Source organism: Pyrus communis, chromosome 13 (genome assembly GCF_963583255.1).
Source record: "Pyrus communis chromosome 13, drPyrComm1.1, whole genome shotgun sequence".
Classification (NCBI taxonomy): Eukaryota; Viridiplantae; Streptophyta; class Magnoliopsida; order Rosales; family Rosaceae; genus Pyrus; species Pyrus communis.
The window spans coordinates 4775147-4796120 of NC_084815.1; the positions used below are offsets into that span (position 1 = coordinate 4775147).

Here is a 20974-nt window from a genome sequence, read left to right on the forward strand (position 1 = left end):
TGAAAAGATAATTAGTCTGTCATTCTTCCACACTACAACGGAACTCATACGGTTTCTAAGTCCTAAAAAGGTCGAGTCCCTTGGCAGAATCAATAAGACTACAATCAATTAACCGGTACTCATACACTGATCATATTCCATTTAAAGGATATGTTCCTATAAAATGACTCTTGTTTCTTGTTTCATATAGTTTGTAGCGACGGCTTATAGTTACCATCAAGTTCTCATGCTTCCATGTAATCATAGAAAATTTGTACTGTGAATATTTTTCCTGTGCGGAATCGATTAGGACTATAGTTGAACACAACGTCAAAATTTTTGGTGCGATAAAAGACTCAATAAGAATATTTATTTATTTATTTATTTAAGTTTCGTTATTCTTTACCTCCTCTTAGTAATAAAAAATTTAAAAAAAATAAATAAATCTTGTAGGCTATTTTATTAATCTTGCTTCCATTACTTTCATGCGTTTACGTGAGGGGAGTGGGACAAGAGGAATGGGAATTGCACTCCTCCCTGGTTATTCAAGTGTTTACCAACACTTGAGGGAATGAAATGTACGTGGGAGCCGTCTAATATTGGGAATCAGACTCCTAATATATCCGGAACCAGTCTCCCGAACAATAGATGGGATTTGAATTCCGGGAGAAAGCCTCTATCCGGAATCCCTTTTTTCCTACGCAAAATACCCTTATCACGTCTCCCTTCCACCTCTCTCTGCTTCTCTGTGTCTCTGCGGGCAGTGACCAATACCAAAGAAGAAGAAAAAATCAGAAGGGAAGAAGAAGAAGATGGAGAAAAGAGATGGGAAAGCTGAAAAGAATTGGGGAATGGGGTGCGGTGCGGTCTTCACGAGAAAGAAAAAAACAATTGGATGAGGAAGAAGAATATGAAGAAAACAAGAAGAAGAATCAGACGGGAGCAAGAAGAAGAAGGGAAGAATCAAAAGATGGGGAGGCTGAAAAGAGTTGGGGGATGGCTGAAAAGAATTAGGCGATGGGGTGTAGTTTGGGCTTCAGGAGAAAGAAAATAATTTAGGGATAAGGATCTGGAGAAAAAAATTTGATAAACCGTACAAATTTTTTTTAAAGCTTTTTCATACAGTCTTTTGAAAAAAAAAATTATCAAAAATATAAAAACTATAGACTTGGGTATGGGCAATTTAGTAACTACATAGTTTTCATTCCAGTTCATGCATTTAAGTAAACAACTTATATAAATAAATATGATTCCTATTTCGATTCCAAAAAATTTTAATAAACAATTTTAACAGGAATTTGATTTTGATTCCATTCTATTTCAATTCCTCTTCAATCCAATTCATCATCAATTTAATTCCTCTCGTTTTAATTACGGATTAGTAAACGAGCTCTCAATAAATTTGCAATCCATACTTTTCCTTTTCGCATAGCAATTCCAAGAAACAAAAGTTTCAACAATTTGTAATGTTTTCTAGTGAAGTTCTCGTTTTTCCATCGTCATAACTGGCAATTCCAAGGTTACACGTGTACTTTGGGAAATGGATTAAGCCACTTTACACTTACAGCGTCCTTGTAGTTTACTGCAATTTTCACTTCCGTCCTAGTCGTTTTCTTATTATATTTTCATGTCCCTGTAGTTTCATTATTCTTTCAATTTAGCTTAATCTGTCGACTAAGTTGATTCATTTTTTGTTCTTGTAGTTTCATTTAATAATTTCAGTATTTTAAAAGCATTTTCAAACTAGTCTTCAATAAGTAGATCAACAACTTTCGTAAAATTGACACTTACTACCTTGTGCACACATGTTGCCACCTTTTTAATCATTTTCAATCAAATTTCCTTCCACACAAATTAGATTATTTTTATGCAAAAAAAAGGTTTCACAAGGTCTAAACAATGCACAAAGAAACAAAAATACAACAATTTGTAAAACTGAGTAATTAATAATAATTATTGAGCTGCGAATTCTTAAGCACTCTAATACTCATTTTCGCGTTTGTTCATCACTTGCAATTCTACGGTTACACATGTATTTTGGTAAATAAATTAGGCCACATTGTACTTGAAGCTTCTTTCTTTGGGCGTTTTATATTTCTTATTGGCTGAAAAACTCCCCAATGTACAAGATTTAAGATGTTATCAAGCCAGAAATTGTAGATAAAATATAAGTTTACGTCTTTAAAAGTCATGTTTTTATTTTTTAAGAATGTATAACGAGATGTAAATGCGACTTTTTCATCTCATTCACCCTCAATTGAAGATGCTCATATAGTCCAGGTAGTTTGATATGATTTCTACTATCATCACAATAGTTTTCTTGTTACATTTTGTCCTTCTAAGTTAAATTTACTAACCACGATTCTTGAACAAAATTAGCAAATGTTTCCTCTAGGGGTTCAATTTCACTTTTTGATTAAAATCGAATTTAAGATTTTTCACTTACAAATAAAGATGAATATCAGTACATTACGATTCTTAAACCGTCTCGTATGGTGATTCACACTAGATTCTATGAATGAATTTGATGAGTGTCACATATCCACTCAGACAGTCTCTCAAGCTCACCCCACCTTGTCGTATCGTTTCTGCATTTGGATGGCACTAAAATAACCATTTCTGGTGGCGATGTGCCACTCAATCAGCAGCAGCAGCTTGACAAACTCTGCAGCCGGAGCGCTAAATCTCGCCGATTAGCGAGCTTAAATCCCCCCCTTCCAAGGTAACCCTTTCGTCCCGAAAGACTTGATGTTTCCATTTTATTCAGCAGAATCTTGGCATTTGAGCTTCTGTAGAAATTACTAGGCTAGGAATCTCATCAAATTGGTCATGACCCATTTGCACAAACTCAGAACGGCATCTATTCTCAAATTGGTTTCTTCAAATTTTGATAAGAACCACCTTAGATCGACAAGAACCCCAATTCACCCAATTGGGTATTTCCCCATTGTCCAAAACCCTAGGTTTTACACAACTAAAGGGGATTCTGTGACTCAAAGTTGTGAAAAATGGGATACAACTTCGACTGCCATTGCTAATGGTAAAAGTGATGCTCAAATTTCTCGTGCCATTAGAAAAGAAGCGGAAACTGCATTATTCGATTATTTGTATTTTACTAGATACTTACAGTTTGCGGATGCAGAGAATATGAGTAAAAACTCCCCACATTTTCTCAGGAAGCTTGTAAAATGTGCTGGTAATGAAAAGGGATTTGGGGGTTCAATTGCTCGTTTCTTGCGTTACCACCCTATTAATGAATTCGAACCTTTCTTTGAGAGCTTAGGGTTGAAACCTTCCGAGTATGGTCCTCTTCTTCCTCGCAATTTGATGTTCTTGATCGACGATGGCTTGTTGCTTCATAATTATGCTGTTTTGTGTAATTATGGGGTTGCTCGTAATAAGATAGGAAAGATTTATAAGGAAGCTACTGAAATCTTTCAATACCATGTTGGGGTGTTACGATCAAAGCTTCAAGCTTATGAAGAACTAGGTCTCAGCCAGTCTGATTTGATTAAGCTTGCTGTTGCTAGTCCTAATCTTTTAAGTGGGGTCATCAATGCTACGTTGTTTAAGGTGTTGGAAAAACTGAAGTCTGTTGGATTCGAAACCAGTTGGATTATAGGGAACTTATCCGAAGAAAATTCTTATAATTGGAGCCGGTTGCTTGAAGCTCTAAGTTTTCTGAGTAAGATGGTTTGCAGCGACAAACAGTTGGGTGAATTAATTGGCCAACACCCACATATTTTATTCGAGGGCTCTGGGGAAAAGATGTTTTCAGTTATTGGGTTCTTACTGAAATTTGGATCCACAAAAAGCCAGCTATGCTCAATATTTCTGCAATTTCCACGGATTCCAGTTGTGAAATTTGTTTCAAATTTGAGACAATGCATTTTGTTCCTGAATGAGATTGACATGAAGATTGTGGAGATTGGAAAGTTGATTCGTTCCCACCCCTTGCTACTGGGTTCATGTGCTTTGAAGAAAACTAACACCTTACTTCTTCACTTGAAAGTTGGAAAGAAGAGCCTGTGTAGATACATACAGGAGAACCCTCAAGAATTGAAGAATTGGGTTTTAGGTAAAAGACTTAGGCCATTAGAGAACCGTAGATCAATGACAGAGAAGACTATGTTCTTGTTAGACATAGGATTTGTAGAGAACTCAAACAAAATGAAAGTAGCTCAAAAGGCATTTCAAGGCAATGCATGGGAGTTTCAGGAAAGATTTGATTGTATTGTGGAAGCTGGTTTGGATCGCGAGGCTGTCTGCAAAATGATTAAAGCATACCCTCTAATTCTTAGCCAGTCAAGGGCTGTTATTGAAATGAAGCTTGATTTTCTTGTAAATCATTTGCGTTATCCGTTATCAACTGTGCTGACCTTCCCAAGATTTCTTACATATGGAATTAAAAGGGTCAAGCATAGGGTGTTTATGTACAATTGGCTCAAGGATCAAGGAACGGCAGATCCTAGGTATGCTTTGAGCACTGTTGTTTCTTGTTCAGATGCATGTTTTATAAGGAAGTATGTAAATCACCATCCTAATGGTCTTCAAGTGTGGGAGGATTTGAAAAATAAAATTCATTTGGATCAATAAAATTTTCACTGCTCTCTTAAAAATGGTTCTCCACTGTTGATTATCACCATGTTGATGCTATGTTAGTTTTTCTTTAACATGCTGAGGTTTTCAGTAGGATTACAGTTTGCGGTGAGATGACAAATACGAACAGATACTAAGAAATTAATTAGTCATGATTGCATCTCCACTTCAGCATAGTAAATTTTTACTTTTACATTCATTGTGGAAGGGAAACTGTCCTCATAACCCTGAAAACGTATCTCCTCATTTCGCAGTTATATTACCAGAATCATCTTAGTTAGGTTTTCCTGCATGAGGTTAACTTTAGAAGTAACATGTAAGTTTGAATGACTTTCAGCCGTTATCAGAATACTATAACAGCTATTATTTTATCATCGAAACTCGTGGCCTTCAACTGCCCTCATCAAACTGATGACAAGGTGAAACAAGAACTTGCACAAGCGGCTTGTGTCATGCTTGATATAACTTGCCAGGATAGAATGGTTTGATTTGTGATGGTGTCTGCATAAAACCAAGAAACCGATACACTAGTGTTGTGTTTGGGATTGATTATTGTTTATTAAGTTTACGGATATTAGCTTCGTAGGCTAGTGAAGTTCATATGAATACAGGTGCAGGCTTTCATGGTTTGAATCGATGGATTGACACCCTAGTAGTTCTGTGTGAAGTTGATGGAGTTGTTTTTATTGCTGCCATAGCTCGAAGCCCTTGTACAACGTGACAACGTTCGTGTAAGTTTGTAACAAAGCAAAATCTCCAGAAAAAAAAAAAAAAAAAGATCAATTCATGGTATGTTGCCTATCATCTCGTCTCTGGTTTTGTGACAGAAAATACATATCAGGAGCGTTCGAGGAATTAGAAAGAACAAAACCATTCGAGATTTTTACTCGAGAAAAAAAGTTTAACCATAAAATTTGTTTTTAAACTTGGTGCATTGGTTTGGAAGATGTGGATCATAACTGGGATGGTGATTGTAAACTTGTAGTTCTGGAATATGAAATTTATTGTACTACTCAGAATCAATAGTAGCAGTCCACCCGTTAGGGCTGGTTGCAGAAGGATTTTTCAAATTACGGTAATCCCAGCCTCCTGGCCTCCGCCATGTTTTTTTTATACATATAGAAATTAAAATTTTCCGATCATCATTAAGTTACTAACGGGTGATGCACTCTTAGAACGATGATAATATTACGGTTTTTATTGTAATGAAGATGTTATGAAGATCACATTTTGTATGTCACATCTAAACGAGACCTATTTATATTGGGAACTACATTTCTATTAAAGAGATGGTTTCGATTGATCTACACAATGTGGTTTCGCTAACACCAACTTTATAAAGAAATACGAGTGTAAAAGCAAACTGAAAAAATATAAAGTTTCGGCTAGGGGTGAGCACTTTATTGGGTTTACTGACCAGTTTGATCAACCAATCGAAATTCATTGGGTTGGTTTGTTTGGGTGGGTGAGTTTGCCCATTTTCTTGCGTGAAAATGAGTTTCAGTAATATCAATCCACGCCTATTAGATTGGCTGTTGAACTCCAACCTGACCAACCCACTCAATGTCCATTGCCCCTTTATGCTTAAAATGGTGACCCTACTCAAAAGAAATTGACCCACCTTTTGAATGGGGAAGTGTTATTAGCACTTTAAAAATCTTATTTTACACCCCTCATAATTGTATTTTTCTTTTTAAATATAGAAAGTTTAGAGTATAGAATGAAAATTTTGAAGTACTCGTAACAATTTTTTGAATAGGCTTAATTAGTAATTGAGCTCCTAGCTTTAAAGACAACAGTGCCCCCACTATTGGACTCAACTTGCCTAAAACCCTACTCTGATCCCTGACCCAGCAACAAAAAAGTGCTAAAACCCTTCGGGTCAGATAGCAGCTCATCGGCATCGCTACCGAAGCTCCGGCCAAAATCTTGCCGAGTATTGAGCCCATGCCTGACTGTTCTTCAAATCCTAAGGTAATACTTCATCCAAAGACTCCATATTTATATGTGTTTACCTGGAAATCTGGGCGTTTTAGGCTCTCTAGCAATCACTAGGGTTGGAATCTCTTCAAATTTGCCATGACCCATTTGCAGAAACTCAGATTAACATCTCTTCTCAACTGGGTTTCTTCGAATTTGTTCAAAAACCGTGTTGGATCATCACCAATCCCATTTCATCCGATTGGGTATGTCTGCAATGCCCCAATCTTTAGAATGTACCGAACCAATGGGGCTTCTGAAATTGAGGATTCTGAAAATTCGTATAAAGCTTCGAGTGGTAAGGGAAAAAATGCTGGACGAATTTCTTGTTCCATTCGCAAAGAAGCTGAAGATGCATTGTTGGATTATTTGCACGGTACTAGAGGGTTGCAGTTCACTGATGCAGAGAATATGAGTAAGAACTCGCCTCTGTTTCTGGACAAGCTGCTGAAACAGGTTGACATTGAAAAAGAAATTCCTGCCACAAAGAATAATCAGAAAGAAATTGGGCGAGCAATTGCGCGGTTCTTGCGTTACCACCCTATTAACGAATTTGAGCCTTTCTTTGAGAGCTTGGGTTTGAAGCCTTCTGAGTATTCTCCGCTTCTTCCACGCAGTTTGACGTTTTTGACCGATGATAAGTTATTGGTGCACAATTATACTGTACTATGTCATTATGGGATTGCGCGCAGTAAGATAGGAAAGATTTACAAGGAATCGACAGAAGTCTTTCGATATGATTTTGAGGTTTTAACATCGAAACTTAAAGCTTATGAAGAACTAGGTCTTAGCCAATCTAGTTTTGTTAAGTTTATAGTTGCTACTCCTTGTCTTGTAATTGGGGATGTAAATGTTGAATTTGTTAAGGTATTGGAAAAATTACAGAGTTTTGGATTTGAAACCAATTGGATTGAGGGGAATCTGTCTACTGATAATTCTCATAATTTTCGCCGGATGCTTGAAGTTCTAAGTTTGTTTAGTGAGATGGGTTGCAGCAACGAACAGTTGGGTCAATTGATTGGCCAGCACCCAGATATTTTGTTTGATGGTTCGGGTGAAAGGACGCTTTCACTAATTGGGTTCTTTCTGAAATTTGGATCCACAAAAAGCCACCTATGCTCAATATTTCTGCAATTTCCACAGATTCCAGTTGTGAAATTTGTTTCAAATTTGAGACAATGCATTTTGTTCCTGAATGAAATTGACATGAAGGTTGCAGATATTGGGAAGTTTGTCCATACCCACACCCTGCTTCTTGGTTCTTGTTCTTTGAAAAAAACCGTCAGCTTACTCACTAACTTGAGCACCGGGAAGAAAAGATTATGTATATACATCCAGGAGAACCCACAAGAACTGAAGAATTGGGTTTTGGGTAAAAGAGTTCAGCCATTTCCAGACTCGGGAGATGACCTTAGATCAAAGACACAAAAGATTAAGTTTTTGTTTGATGTCGGATTTGTAGACAACTCAGACAATATCAAAGAAGCACTGAAAGCATTTCGAGGCAAGGGAGTGGAGCTTCAGGAAGGATTTGATTGTATTGTTAAAGCTGGTTTGAGTCTAGAGGATGTCTGTACAATGATTAAAATAAGCCCTCAAATTCTTAACCAGACAAAGGATATCATTGAAGAGAAGATCGATTTTCTTGTAAATCAGTTGGGTTACCCCATATCGACTTTGGTGACCTTCCCAAGATATCTTTCCCATAAGATCGAAAGGTTCCAGCTTAGAATACTGATGTACAATTGGCTCAAAGATCATGGAACAGTTGATCCTCAGCTTTGCTTGAGCACTATTGTTTCTTGCTCAGATAAAAGTTTTATGATTTCTTATGTAAATCGTCATCCTAGTGGTCCTCAAGTGTTGGAGGATTTGAAGAATGAAATTCATTCCAAGAATTAAGCTATTCATTGCCTTTTCTGTTATGGTTCTTTCTGCATTGTTCATTATTCTTAAGTTGATAGTTGATACTAACATACTTCTTCCTGTTTCTTTCACTTGCGGAGATTTTATTAGCGTTACAAAACAAGAAGGCACATACAAGTTAAATACAGCAAAAAGTTTTTAGCACCGGATTAGTGTAAGTGTGGGTACTTCTGGACGTATTAATTGTTCATGTTCTGCGTAGATGCTAGATCAGTTTATTTTTATATCAAAGTGATATAATAATTTTCTATATAATGTAATGCTTTTTCTGTTTATTCCCTCTCTCTTTTAATGTGAAAAGTTTATCTTTATCTTGTTGATTATGAGTTAATGAGTGCATCTCCACTATACACAACCAATTGCACTTCCAAGTTCATGGTAGTTCAGTTTAAAATGGCTTATCGTCGTGATCCTGAAAACTTCTCAGTTTGACTTCATTATCAAACCTTAAGTTGTATCTTCTTTAACCGAGGTTGTACTGTTCTAATCAAATTTGAAATTCTTGGGTATGCGTTTCTGAAAACGGATGAAGGGTAAATGATAACCTGCATATGGGGCTTATGCTTGCTGAAACTTACCAGGGCATAATTATTGGATTGGTGGGAGTCTCTGGTGAAAGCATATGAAGAGTTACACATTCACCTGTTTCTTCTAATTTTGTTGAAGTTTGGAAGTATATATCGCACTCTTGATGGTGTACAGGATTTCAAAACTGACGTGCTGGTGGCTCGGTTACTGCTCAACAGATTTTGTTCATGCCTTAAAACATTTTAAAGCATTCATAAACATATCCACTGTATCCGTTCGAAAAATCAGAGATATCTTGTTCAACGATTAAGAGCAATTAACGCCAGCATCGGGTGGGCGGCTAACTCTGATTTAGATCCCAAGCTTTACACACCTTGAAGCTCTATGAAATTGTTGCAAATTGAACGTTGCCGTGATCCTGAATTTTGGAATTTTGAGTATGTGCCTTTGAATAGTTAAATGGTGCTAGTGTCAATTAATGCAGTACTAAGTAAATACATTAGCTATGCTTATCAACCGTCATCATCTATGCTTATCAACCCCTTGGTGTGGAAAGCTATCTGGGATGTTGATGTCCCCACAAAGATAAAACACTTCCTCTGGCGGGTTCTAAATAGGGCACCTGCCGCAAAGCTTGAGGTCTTTCGCAGGCGATGTGGCGCATCTCCTCTTTGCCCTTTTTGTAATCTCCATGAGGAATCGATTGAACATGCCTTATTATTATGTTCGTGGGTTGAACGGGTCTGGTTTCGGGGCCCTTTGGGTCATTGTGTCACTCGGGATATTGTAACCTCCTTCCATGTTTGGCTGGTACACTGTACGAAATGGTCTCCGAGAGTAGGGAGGTTCGGATGCACTCCATGGCTTTGATTGCGTTCACTTGCTGGAACATTTGGAAGTCCCGGTGCAATGCTATTTTTAACCACAAATTGCCATCTCCCCACCAAACTTTGCTCACAATTTCTGCTGCCACCACATCGTTCTTCAATGCTCGTGTTGTGAGATCGGGGGGAATCGGCTGGGGGTAGGTTGGCTTTTCTCCTAATGCTTCTTGGTACCCTCCTCCGTGTGATTCCGTTAAGGTTAATGTGGATGCAAGCTGGTGGGCATCCGATAAAAATTTTATATCTTGCAAAATGGATGTTTTGAGAAATGTATTTGGGAGGCGTTCCCTACGGTGTACAAGATACAGTGGCTGGAGGCAGGGCTGACCCGGGCAGGCGCCCGCCTAGGGCCCCCACTTCGGAAAGACTCTCAAAAAAAAATACAAAAAAAAAAAAAAAAAAAAAGAAATATCATAATTCATTTGTTAGTTCAGTGGAAATGTTGGCTTCATTTTTCTTTGGGATGTTGAGTTTGAAACACGAACCTGCCCTTCAGTTACTAGAATTTTCTTGTTTTTCAAATTCACTTCCAATCCATCTGTCTAACTCCCAATCCATCTGTCCAAATGTATATAAAGTTATAAAACTCAAGTCTCTTTGCAATCTTTTTTTCTTTCAACTTCTCTCTCTCAATTTCTATCGAATGTTTAAACCAACTTCTCATTCTCTCAATTTCTATTGAATGTTTAAACCAACTATCATATGGTTTTAAAGATTGTACTTAAGGTAATCAAAACTTTGAATTTATATTTTTCTTTTCAATAACTTTTTATTCAATGGATTATTTTAATATTCAATTCGTTAGTGTGATGTTGATTTTAGAAGAAAAAAAAAACACAAAAGAAACAATTGGTGTTAAATTTATTATACTCGTCAATCAAGTTTTATTGTTATTTAATCTCTTGATCATCAAGTTTTATTGTTCTTCATTTTTAATCTTAGACTCTTGACTGCAAATATTTAGTACATTTGTATTTAAAAACGTGAATCGTGTAATGTTTAAATAATGTTTGAATATTTATCTTCTTTTGATATTAATTTTTAATGATATTTGATGTGAAAATAGAACTTTTTATGTATTTAACGAATTTTTTTTATACAAAGAATCGGAGATTAAAGAATTTTTGGACTTCATTTCGAAAGCTCACTTAAGGCTCCCAAATTCTCAGGGCCGACCCTTGTTGGACGGTGCCTTCCACGCATATGTCTGGTCTTGAATCCCAAGATTGGCAAACAATGTGGCGGACTTTGTTGCATCGCAGGTGGGCGCATGGATGTGAGAATTGATTTGGGTCATTCGACCCCATCTTCGTTTGTGTGGGTCCTAAACAAAGATGGGAAAAAAAATATATATTTACAATAAAAAAAAGGGGAAAAAGTGCAAAGTGATACCCAACTGGATTCGATTGTGACCTAAGCACACTGTTCATTATGTAAAGACACTTGGACTAGGAACTAGGAAGAGCACGACACAACCAATCTCTCATTACTTTCTCACCAGTTTCCCCTCTTCCCTTTGCCTTCTTCCTCCCTTTACAAGCTCTCAGAATCTTATTGCTTGTGGTTAATCTCTTCACCCCTCCATTATTTCTGCTAACCTTTCTCTCTAGTCACATCATTTTCTGATCTCGGTCTTCATTGCTTGTTTATTTCAGATCATAGTTTTCAATTTCATTTGGATTCTGCTAACTTCCTCACCGGTGATAGAAAAAACAAGGCTATTCTGGTTGATGGGTTTTTGTTGGTTTCTTGATTGGTCTATTCATAATCTGAGAAATGGGTTTTGTGAATAAGATGCAGAAAGTGGATATTTGCTTTCAGGTCAGCCCTCCTTCTTCTCTCTTCTCCATGTGTGTGTGTGTATTGATTTTTTCATATGAATGCTTTTGTTTTGTTATGTGAAAATAAATGGAAGAGAAAAGAAAATAATTTGCTTTTGTCATCGTGGATTTCTAATTGTTTGGAACCTGAGAATTTTGAAAGTCGGTGGAGTTTGTTCATCATAATCTGAAACTGAAAGCGTAAGTCTTCAGGTTCAAATCTCTGAATTCTATCTTGCATATTTTTTTTCTGCAGCCAAAGTTGGGATTAGGATTTGGATATATAAAAGTGAAGCCAGATTGGTTTGCCTTGCCATTGGTTTTTGATCCAAAAAGGATCGGTCTTTCTTGTTGATCTGCAGTTACTAGTACAATAAGTTATAGAGAAGTCGAAAGGGAAATAAACGGAACCACTTATGCTGTTTCGTGATACTTAGTTACCGTTTCCAAGTGTTTCCGTTTATTTCCCCTTCGACTTCTCTATACTAACGTGATTAAACTGAGTCGGTACAATCGTTTGATATTTGAATATCTCGGCAGTATTAAGATGCGCTTTTGGTTTTGGATATTTGAATTTTTGAGATCAAGGGTTTGGACCTGAAATTTCTTTCTTCTTAATTGAATTCAAGAGAAACAAAAGAGAGTGATAGGAATTAACTTTATATTGACGGCTGATATGGATTTGATTCAGTCGTCTTCTGCTTGTGGATAGCTTATTTGTTTTCTGTCATACAAAGTTTGCAGGTTGATAGCTGGGTTTCATTCAGCTACACAGTGTAGTTTTTGGAAATCATTGGTTTGCGTGTGTTAAAATTCCTTTAGTTGGGAAATTTCTTCACGACGTTTTTTCTACTATGGGTAGAGGTAGAGGAAAAGCAAAGAAACAAAATGTTATTGCTGCTCGTGAGGATACTGGAAGTGGTGAAGAGGAAAGGATTCTACCAAGCAGGAGAAGAGGAAGGCCACTAAAGACATTGAAGGATGATATTGGGGAAGGAGAAGTGGCTTTAAAGACAGAAGATGTCGATGATGCAAAAGGTCGTGTTTTGAGTAAAGACATGAAAGACCAATCTGCCATAGAGAACGGAAGGAAAAGGAAGAGGTCAGCTCAGGTTAAAGAAACTATAAAATCAGTCAAAGAGGATAAAATGATTGAAACAAAATCAAGTCTTGATGACCCGAAAAAGGCTGTTGGATTCCGACAAAATGGGAGTAGGCGGAAAAATAAGCCTCACCGAGCTGCCGAAGCTGGTGTTGAGTGCAAATGAGTTCAGTTCTGCTGTTGTGATGGTTACACACCTTCTTTGCTCACCTCCTTGTTGGTTCACCTATCATTCCTTATACTGTCCTTGTTATGTGTTTTGCATTTCTATAATTTCTGAGTTCCTTCTTAGCTAGCGGATGATTTTGACTGTGAGGTTCCGATAACAATGTTTGCTTGTTCCGTACTCTTTGCTTCTGTTGCTAGCCAGAGACATGCTTTCTGTTAGCTGTAAAAAAGAATATCTCTGACCAACTTCATTTTTTGATATTAGATGAAATGCCTTCATTTTTTTGCGTCTATTCCTTTTTGCCCGAAAAGGAAAATAAATATGGGCATACACATGTGATGAATGTGAACGTATGCTTGGATTTGACTACTAGTTAACGAAATAATAGGCTAGGGAAGGAGTATGTAAGCGTTCAAGTTATCAAAATCCAGTTTAAACTAGTGCTTTGATGCTCAAAAGAATGAAAACTGAAAACTTGTAGCTGGAGATAGACCTGGCAACCCGATGTCTGAATAAAGATATGTCCCTTGTGATGATGTATTATAGGCCTTGAATGGATTTTGTTGCACATTCGTTGAACATGTGAACTAGAAATGTGGCCTTTGTAATGGTTTTCCATGGTATCGTCTGAACTCTCTCTCTGTCTCTCTAACAGCAAATGAATAACGACGTACTCTGACTTCTTATGAACATGTTAGCAGAAGTTTAATGTTGACACTTTGTCGCAATTGATAGCTGAGGATACCCAAAGGAAAATCAGGTGAGTTTAAGGGTTAACAGATTTTATTTTAATTTTATTGAAGTCTATGTAATTATATGTTCCTGTGCGGAGTCATGGATGTCGTTCCCTTGAACTTGATAACAGTCATCTCTATGTGAATATATGTTATGGTCCTTTTTACTTATCTCAGCAAAAAATTGAAGGTTGCTTAGACAATTGTTTGTTTTCTTCCGCCATGCTTTATGATCCTTGATAAAGTGTGCTCTTACTCACAAACATGCCTGCACACACACACTTATACACATTCTGATATGCTGGCAAACAATGAAAAGCAAGATTTTCAAAATAGAAATTTTATATGCGTTTGCTTTCTGGTTGATATTTTAGGAGATTATGTTCGAAGTAATGGGGACGGAGATGATGTTATACTCTGTGTGTACAGAGGAGGAGGTATACATGATATGTCGAAGACTGTTGATTCTTAGGCAACGAGTAGTGTACTCAGTATTGTTTGTTTACTGTGTTATGTTTAACTTAAGTCATCTGTCAACGAGCCAAGTTAGCGAACTGAACTTGCGGCTCTGATTGATATGAACAAAGTTACTTCTTACTTGAACTATCACATGATTCACATCTAAAACTTAGAAGCATTCTGTCACTTGTTCCCAACTTTTGACATCCCACGGACTTCTGCCCAACTTCTACATTGTGGCCGCTGTTGCATCACTTCCCTTTTTTTTCATATCAATTCATTCCTTGACCAAATGCATCTCATTTCTTTTGATATGGACCATGCTTTTCTTCATTATTTCATCCTTGGCCTTGACACAGCGTCGGGATTTACTGTTTGGACCATAAATGAAAATTAGGCCTGTTTAGGGCCGAAGCAATTTCATTTCCGTTTTAAGCGTGTGAATTGGGGTTAAATTTAGGTAATAAACAGTAAGGCCAAGAACTCAGACCCAAGTCCTAGGCATATTGGTGCCCTTCATTGAAGGGCGCCAATGTCCATTTCGGTCGACAAGGCTCCGTGCGACGTGCCCTTGTATGACCGCACAACTGTCATCGCGAACAAATTTCCAGTGCTGGCGCAGAGCTGGCCAAAGACAAAAGGTCCAGTTTACTTGGGTCATATTTCCTTCTCATCGAACCAGAGATGGCTTGATGTTGCCTTCTCCCATATTTCCTTCTCATTTTAAGCCTAGTTGTTTGAATTTACTAGCGCTTCTGTTAGAATCCTGTAATTCATTTTCTATTTCAAAGATTTGTATGCTCTCTCTCTCTCTCTATCAATAGAACCATTAAAACTAGTTCTTATTCATCTCTCTTCTATTTCGTTCGAGCACAAACGAACCCTCACTCTGTTTATATGTTGGCAGCATCCATCAGGGGCGCACTTGCACGCATCGCTCTCTCTTGTACCTAGTTGGACACCATGGTTCGAAAACAAGAAAAGTTGTTGGATACAGAGTTGTTTGCAGATTAACATCAAATAATTTGGTGGATAAGTTTACAAATTTATAGTAACACTCAAACAAATTGAACCAATGCGTAATACAGAGCAAAAAGTATTTGAGAATGAAACACTCTTTGAAGAGTTGCTACTCTTAATGGCTAACATGCTTTGGAAACCAGCGAATTCCTACGTCATCCACCCGCTCATCAGAAGCAATTAACCCACGAAACCAGCGATCCTCCCGCTCGTGCTCCCGGTGTATATTAATACCACACTCCAAACATTCACAAACCAATCCTTCGCAAATCTTAGAACAGCGAGGACACGGAATTAAGCGCTCTCTCTTATCATTAGGAATCGCGCTTTTTCTCTTATCAACAAGAGTGATGTGGTGCTGGTGCTCATCATGCTTGTAAGAGCCCCCTAACTTGACTTGCGGATACCTCCCTCGAATGCAATGAGGATGACAATCAAAGTCACAATCCGGGCAGGAGTAGAACCAATGTTTTGGATCTCGTTTTCCTTCGCATATGTCACAATAGTACTCATCGAGGTCATTTTTAACACTAGCATAAGTGAGTTTGAGAGGATGATCGTTGTATTTGTACCTGACTGTAAGAGGTAATTTAACACAAGGAATACACAGATCGAAGTTGCATTTCTTACTGCTACATCTGAAGCAGAAATTCTTATAACTAGTACCACAACTGCTGCAGTGCACGAGCTTTCTGCTGAACTGGAGGGTGTGAACATGAGCATCACAAGGGAGCGTCTTACCCTCATAAAGACTACTGCAATAAAGGTCCAGGTAGAAGTCGCAATCTCCACAACTGTATGAGAAACCTTGGCTCAAGGAATCGCACATGTGACACTTAAACACGCCACCAACAAAAGATGCCTCTGGAAGGAGTTTGAGCTCGTGTTCGTGAAGTGGGAGAAGCCTCTTTTGGGGTAATTTAGCACAATTTATGTGGAGAGAGAAATTACATGGCTTTTCTATTGCTTGTTCTGTGCATGACCTATAAGACTCACCCCTCATGATGGGTAGCGTGCAACCGTTGCAAGTAATTCCTTCATCTTGGTCGTCTTGTCTTGCCACCTCTAGGCCATCAATGAGGGTTAACTTGTGTTGATGACTGAAGTGCTCGACCTGCAGGGCTTCATGATCATCAGCGGTGGTCTCATTGGCTGGGGGACATCTGGATGTGGATGGTTCATCGACAAGGATGTTCATGATTTTCCTCTCTTTTCTTAAGCATTTACAGTGGGCTGCATAACCACGACATTCAAGATCATGACAACAATACATAGCACGGTTTTTCTCCATGTTTTCTGGGCAAATGTCACAGAAATCTTGGTATTTGGGGTACATATCTTGGAACCACCACGTAAGCTTGAGGCGGTGTTGGTGCCGTGCTATTTTGACTTGGAGCGGTAACCAAGAGCATGTGCGATGGACAATGAGCTGGCAGATTATACAGATGCAGGAGTTGTATTGAAGATTGTCATCCTCTTGGCCACAGACATCGCAAGTGAATTCAATGGGCCTCCTAATAATGGTGAAGTTGTGCTCATGACCGTCGTTTTGCCACTTGAAAGCACATTTGATGTCTATCCAGAAGTTGCATCGGAAACAATAGTAAGCTAGAAACCCTTCTTGTGGATATAACTGGCTACACACACCACATTTGGAGCCGCGGTGCTTTGGCCCAACTAGGTTTCTGAGAATAAGAGGGTGTTTTGGGTGGAGCGGGTGGTAGATCTCATGGGGTAACTCCGCACATGACTTGTGTATATTGACATCACACATGTCGCAAGTGTAGTGAGGCCCAAGCACTGGATCTAGGCACCCCTTACAGAACCGCGGTGGACCATCACTCTCCTCCTCTTCCTTGAAAGTCAATGGATGCTTGTGAATTCTTGGATCCATCTCTCTATCTGATGTAGGCAATACTACTTAATTCAGTATATTACCAACCAATAGGATAACAACTAAAAACTTGTAAACATGGATGCAAATTTCGACCAATAAATTAATCATAAATAAGAATCATACTAATCAAGAATACAAGAGGAAGAAATATTATTTAAAAGTTGGGCTTTGCTCCCAAACTCGAGGCGAGTCAATGTTGGTGGTCTCGAGCCTCGGTTGTCTGCCGTTTCGCGGAGTTCCAAAAACTGGCTGGAATTGCTTTTGGCCATGGCCAGTTTTCTGCACAATTATCAAATCTTCGTAACTTCCTAATACTCAACAAAATCGAGTCGTTCAAAAACAAAAATTATACCTCGGAACAAGACGTAAAGAATGGTATCGTTCTTGAAGGCTAAAATGCCGCGGTTTTCTCGAAAAATGGCCAGAAAGTCGCAGACATACCAAGCTTCGATCCCGGCGATCGGGAAGGAAGTTCGAGACGAGGAGGCTACGTGTTCTGGTCTTGTGAGGAGAGACGAAACTGTTGGTGCCCTTGGTTTGGGCGATGGTGGCCGGAAAAGTTGTGCACCGTGCGTGCACAGTATGTGCACAGTGAAGGCGGAAGAGAGTGCGTGAGGGAGGATAAAGAGAGGAAGTTTTGGGTTAAGGGAGAGAAAGCAGGGGTGGTTTTCGTTGGTGAGCGAGTGCTTTCCTCAAAGGGAAAACCTTAATTTAAAGAAAACTAGCATTTGCCTTTGTGCGTATGTATGTACGTATTTTTTTAGAAAATGAGAAGGAGAGAGGGAGAGAGGGAGAGAGAATGTGCGGAGTGGAAGGTTTTTGTTTTTGGGTTTTATTTATTTATTATTTTTATTATTAAAGGTATTTTAACATTATTTGTAGGTGATGTTTTAATAAAAAACAGTAAAATTTGGATCTGTGAAATTACATTATTACCCATCATTTTTTTATGTAATAAAAGATTAATTTGTCATTTCACCATCTTTTGGTTGATAAGGAGAATTTTATTAATTAGTAGGGATAAAACCCACAAAAGACAACACCAAAGTCAGATATTTTTTGTTTTTAAATAGTAACCCACCGATAATTTTCACTTGTACAGCTTCACACAAGCCTGTTAAAATTTATCAGTTCTTATCAAACTTTAAACGAGTATAGTTTTTTCGTTACAAGTCCAATTTGGATCTAGTTTGCACTCACATGTTTGTATTGAGGAGCAATTTTCAAATAAAATACTGAGAAACAAGAACTTCCATTAATTTAGGGGACAGGGTATAAGACTTTCTTCTTCCTGTACATCTACTAAATTCATCTAATTTTTCATAGATAGTTTTTGAGAAGCACTCACCACATATGAATAATGTAAGATGTGACATTATTGTACACGCATCATTGGGCCCCTTGATTTACTCAGAGAAGCATGTTAACAAGTATAGAGTAATGCTAAAGAAATTAAATTTGGAGATAAAATGTGCATAACTAAATGACATAAAAGTTAATGATTGATTTATTATTTGGGAAGTATTATTGACACTTTAAAAGACTCATTTTACACTCCTCACAAGTGTATTTTTTTTTTTTTTTTGAAATATAGAAAGTTTAGAGTGTAAAATGAGATTTTTGAAGTGCCAATAACAATTCTTTATTATTTAAGTGTTGATAAAAGTGTTTATTCATATTGGTGATATGTTATTTTGTTTGCAAATTTAATCTCTAAATTTAATATTCCTAGCATGACCAGTAAGTAATTAGCCAAATGTGCTTAAAGTAGAGGGCAAGGCAAACAAAAGGCAAAGGTGTGAATTAAAAAAAAAAAAAAATTAAAGCAGCAAAAGGAAAAGGCGCTTAATTTTTTTTTTTTTAAATGACAAAATGGTAATCTTGCCAATTTAGTCTTCATGTTTTTAATTTGGTAATTTAGTTCTCATGTTTGTCTCTTTTAGATAATTAAGGACATTTCATTCAATCTCTTTTTAAAAATTCATAATAAAAATTATATGAGATATAATTACCCTTTCTCTTTATAAAAAAAAATGAAAATCAATAATAAATAACACATATAAGAGATAAAACTTCCAATCTGAAAAATGATTAAGGTTGTGGCATAGAAAAGAGAGGGGAGGTGGTAAATGTTAGGGAGGAGGTTGGGGAGTTGAGAAGAGAATAATTTTCTTTTAATTTTTAATTTTATTTCATTTTCAAATATTTTAAATCAAATAAATAATTTTATAAATAAGTTTATAATTTTTTTTATATAAATTAGATGGAAATGTCCTTAATTGGCTAATGAAGATATACACAAGGACCAAATTGACCAAATTGAAAACATGTGGACTAAATTGACACGATGACTAAAACACAGGGACCATTTTAACATTGAAGCCTTTTTTTTTGTTTTGGGTAAATTACACTTTACTTTCTCAGGTTTGAGGTCTATTGCAACCTTATACAACATCTTCAAAAAATTTCACTTTCATACCTCAAGTACTATTTTATTTCAATATAATACATTCGTTACATTTTCCATCCATTGGTCCGTTAAGAGCTGAGGTGGCTCCCACATTTGTGCTGACATGGCTAACACATTTGTGCCATGTGGCAAAAAAATAATTTTTTTGTGTATTTAAAATATTATAATATATTACCCTATTTAAAAAAAAAAAGGTAAATTACATTTTACCCCCTCAGGTTTCGGTGCAGTTACAACCTCGTACAACATCCTTAAAACATTTCAATCTCATACATTTAGTATTATTTAGTTTTCAATTTCATACATGATAGGAGCATATTCATGCGACTTAATTAGCTTGTTCTCTTGCATTTATGTTGTGTTTATTTAGCTATTTTAGTGTTTAAGGCCATTTTTGTGTATTTTCAGATTATAAAGCCAAAGTGTGCAAGAAGATGCAAATTGGAGTCTTTTGGAGCGAAAGAGGAATGAATGAGTTGAAGACTTGAAGAAATGACGAATTCCTACTCCAATGATGAATTCTTACCAAAACGAGGAATCCTACTCAAACAAGGTTTCCTATTTTAGGAAAGTTAATCCTAAGTTTCCCGTTTTGGTAACCTTTCCTAATCTTAAACGTCCGTATTTTCTAGCCACTTTGAAGTCTTTGTAGGCGCTTTAGGACACAAAACCAAGGCCCTAGCCCAATTACACAACCTTGCCGTGCCTTAACCCTAATTCCCTTCCCTTGCCGTGCAAGGGGGGCACTTTTGTCCAATGTTGTGAAATTAAACCCTATTTCCCTCTCCTAACCTAACCCTAGCCGCACCCTTTAATTATTCCCTTTTTAATTTCTGATTTTATTTCCTAAATTCTAGCAGCCTTTAGGTGAATTTTAGTTAATAAAAATAAACTAGGGTTTAAATTTCTAAAACCCTAGGGTTTCCACCATTTAGCCGCACCTTAGGGACCTCTTATTATTTTTCTTTTCATATTTTTCAGCAACAATATTTAATAAAACAAAACAGCCACAAAACCTATTTTTTTGCCTTTCTATCCGTGCCCCCCCCCCCCCCCCATTTAATTATCACCCTAATTCTACCCTAAGCCGTAGCCTATATAACCCTTTTTCTCCATTTCCAGCCGTAGCACCATATCCCATTCTTTTCCATTCGTGCAGCCACCATACATGATTAATCACCTTTGCCGTGCATTTCATGATAATTCAACATAAAATATCATTCAAGCCGTCACCCCTTTTTGGAGGCCATTCACCCTAAATTACAACCAAGCCGCATCACAGATTTTCTCCCATTTTTCCTCCCAAAAAGCGTGCAGCCACCATCACAGATTTTCTCCCATTTTTCCTCCCAAAACCGTGCAGCCACCATCACCCAAAACCTTTGCCGTGCCTTCCTCCATCACTCC

The 20974-nt window shown here is 37.4% G+C and overlaps 3 protein-coding genes and 1 long non-coding RNA gene across 5 annotated transcripts; 3 read left to right on the forward strand and 1 right to left on the reverse strand.

Moving 5' to 3' along the window:
• The first annotated feature begins 2513 nt into the window (after positions 1–2513).
• Positions 2514–4601, forward strand: LOC137713914 (transcription termination factor MTEF18, mitochondrial-like). The gene has a single exon (XM_068453269.1). It carries the CDS (start codon positions 2809–2811, stop codon positions 4573–4575), a length of 1767 nt encoding a protein of 588 aa, XP_068309370.1. The 5' UTR covers positions 2514–2808; the 3' UTR covers positions 4576–4601.
• Positions 4602–6442: 1841 nt separating this feature from the next.
• Positions 6443–8464, forward strand: LOC137713981 (transcription termination factor MTEF18, mitochondrial-like). Its single transcript, XM_068453341.1, has one exon. It carries the CDS (start codon positions 6658–6660, stop codon positions 8458–8460), a length of 1803 nt encoding a protein of 600 aa, XP_068309442.1. The 5' UTR covers positions 6443–6657; the 3' UTR covers positions 8461–8464.
• A 2907-nt stretch (positions 8465–11371) lies between these two features.
• On the forward strand, positions 11372–13232 carry LOC137713490 (uncharacterized). 2 transcript variants are annotated; one of them, XR_011065312.1, is made up of 3 exons: positions 11372–11459; positions 11552–11717; positions 12454–13232. It is a non-coding gene; the product is annotated as an uncharacterized lncRNA (long non-coding RNA). The 2 variants fall into 2 exon arrangements; XR_011065313.1 differs by having other exon boundaries at positions 12461–13232.
• Positions 13233–15094: 1862 nt separating this feature from the next.
• Positions 15095–17094, reverse strand: LOC137712117 (uncharacterized). Its single transcript, XM_068451261.1, has one exon. The coding sequence runs from the start codon at positions 17092–17094 to the stop codon at positions 15316–15318; it is 1779 nt and encodes a 592-aa protein (XP_068307362.1). The 3' UTR covers positions 15095–15315.
• Positions 17095–20974: the final 3880 nt, after the last annotated feature.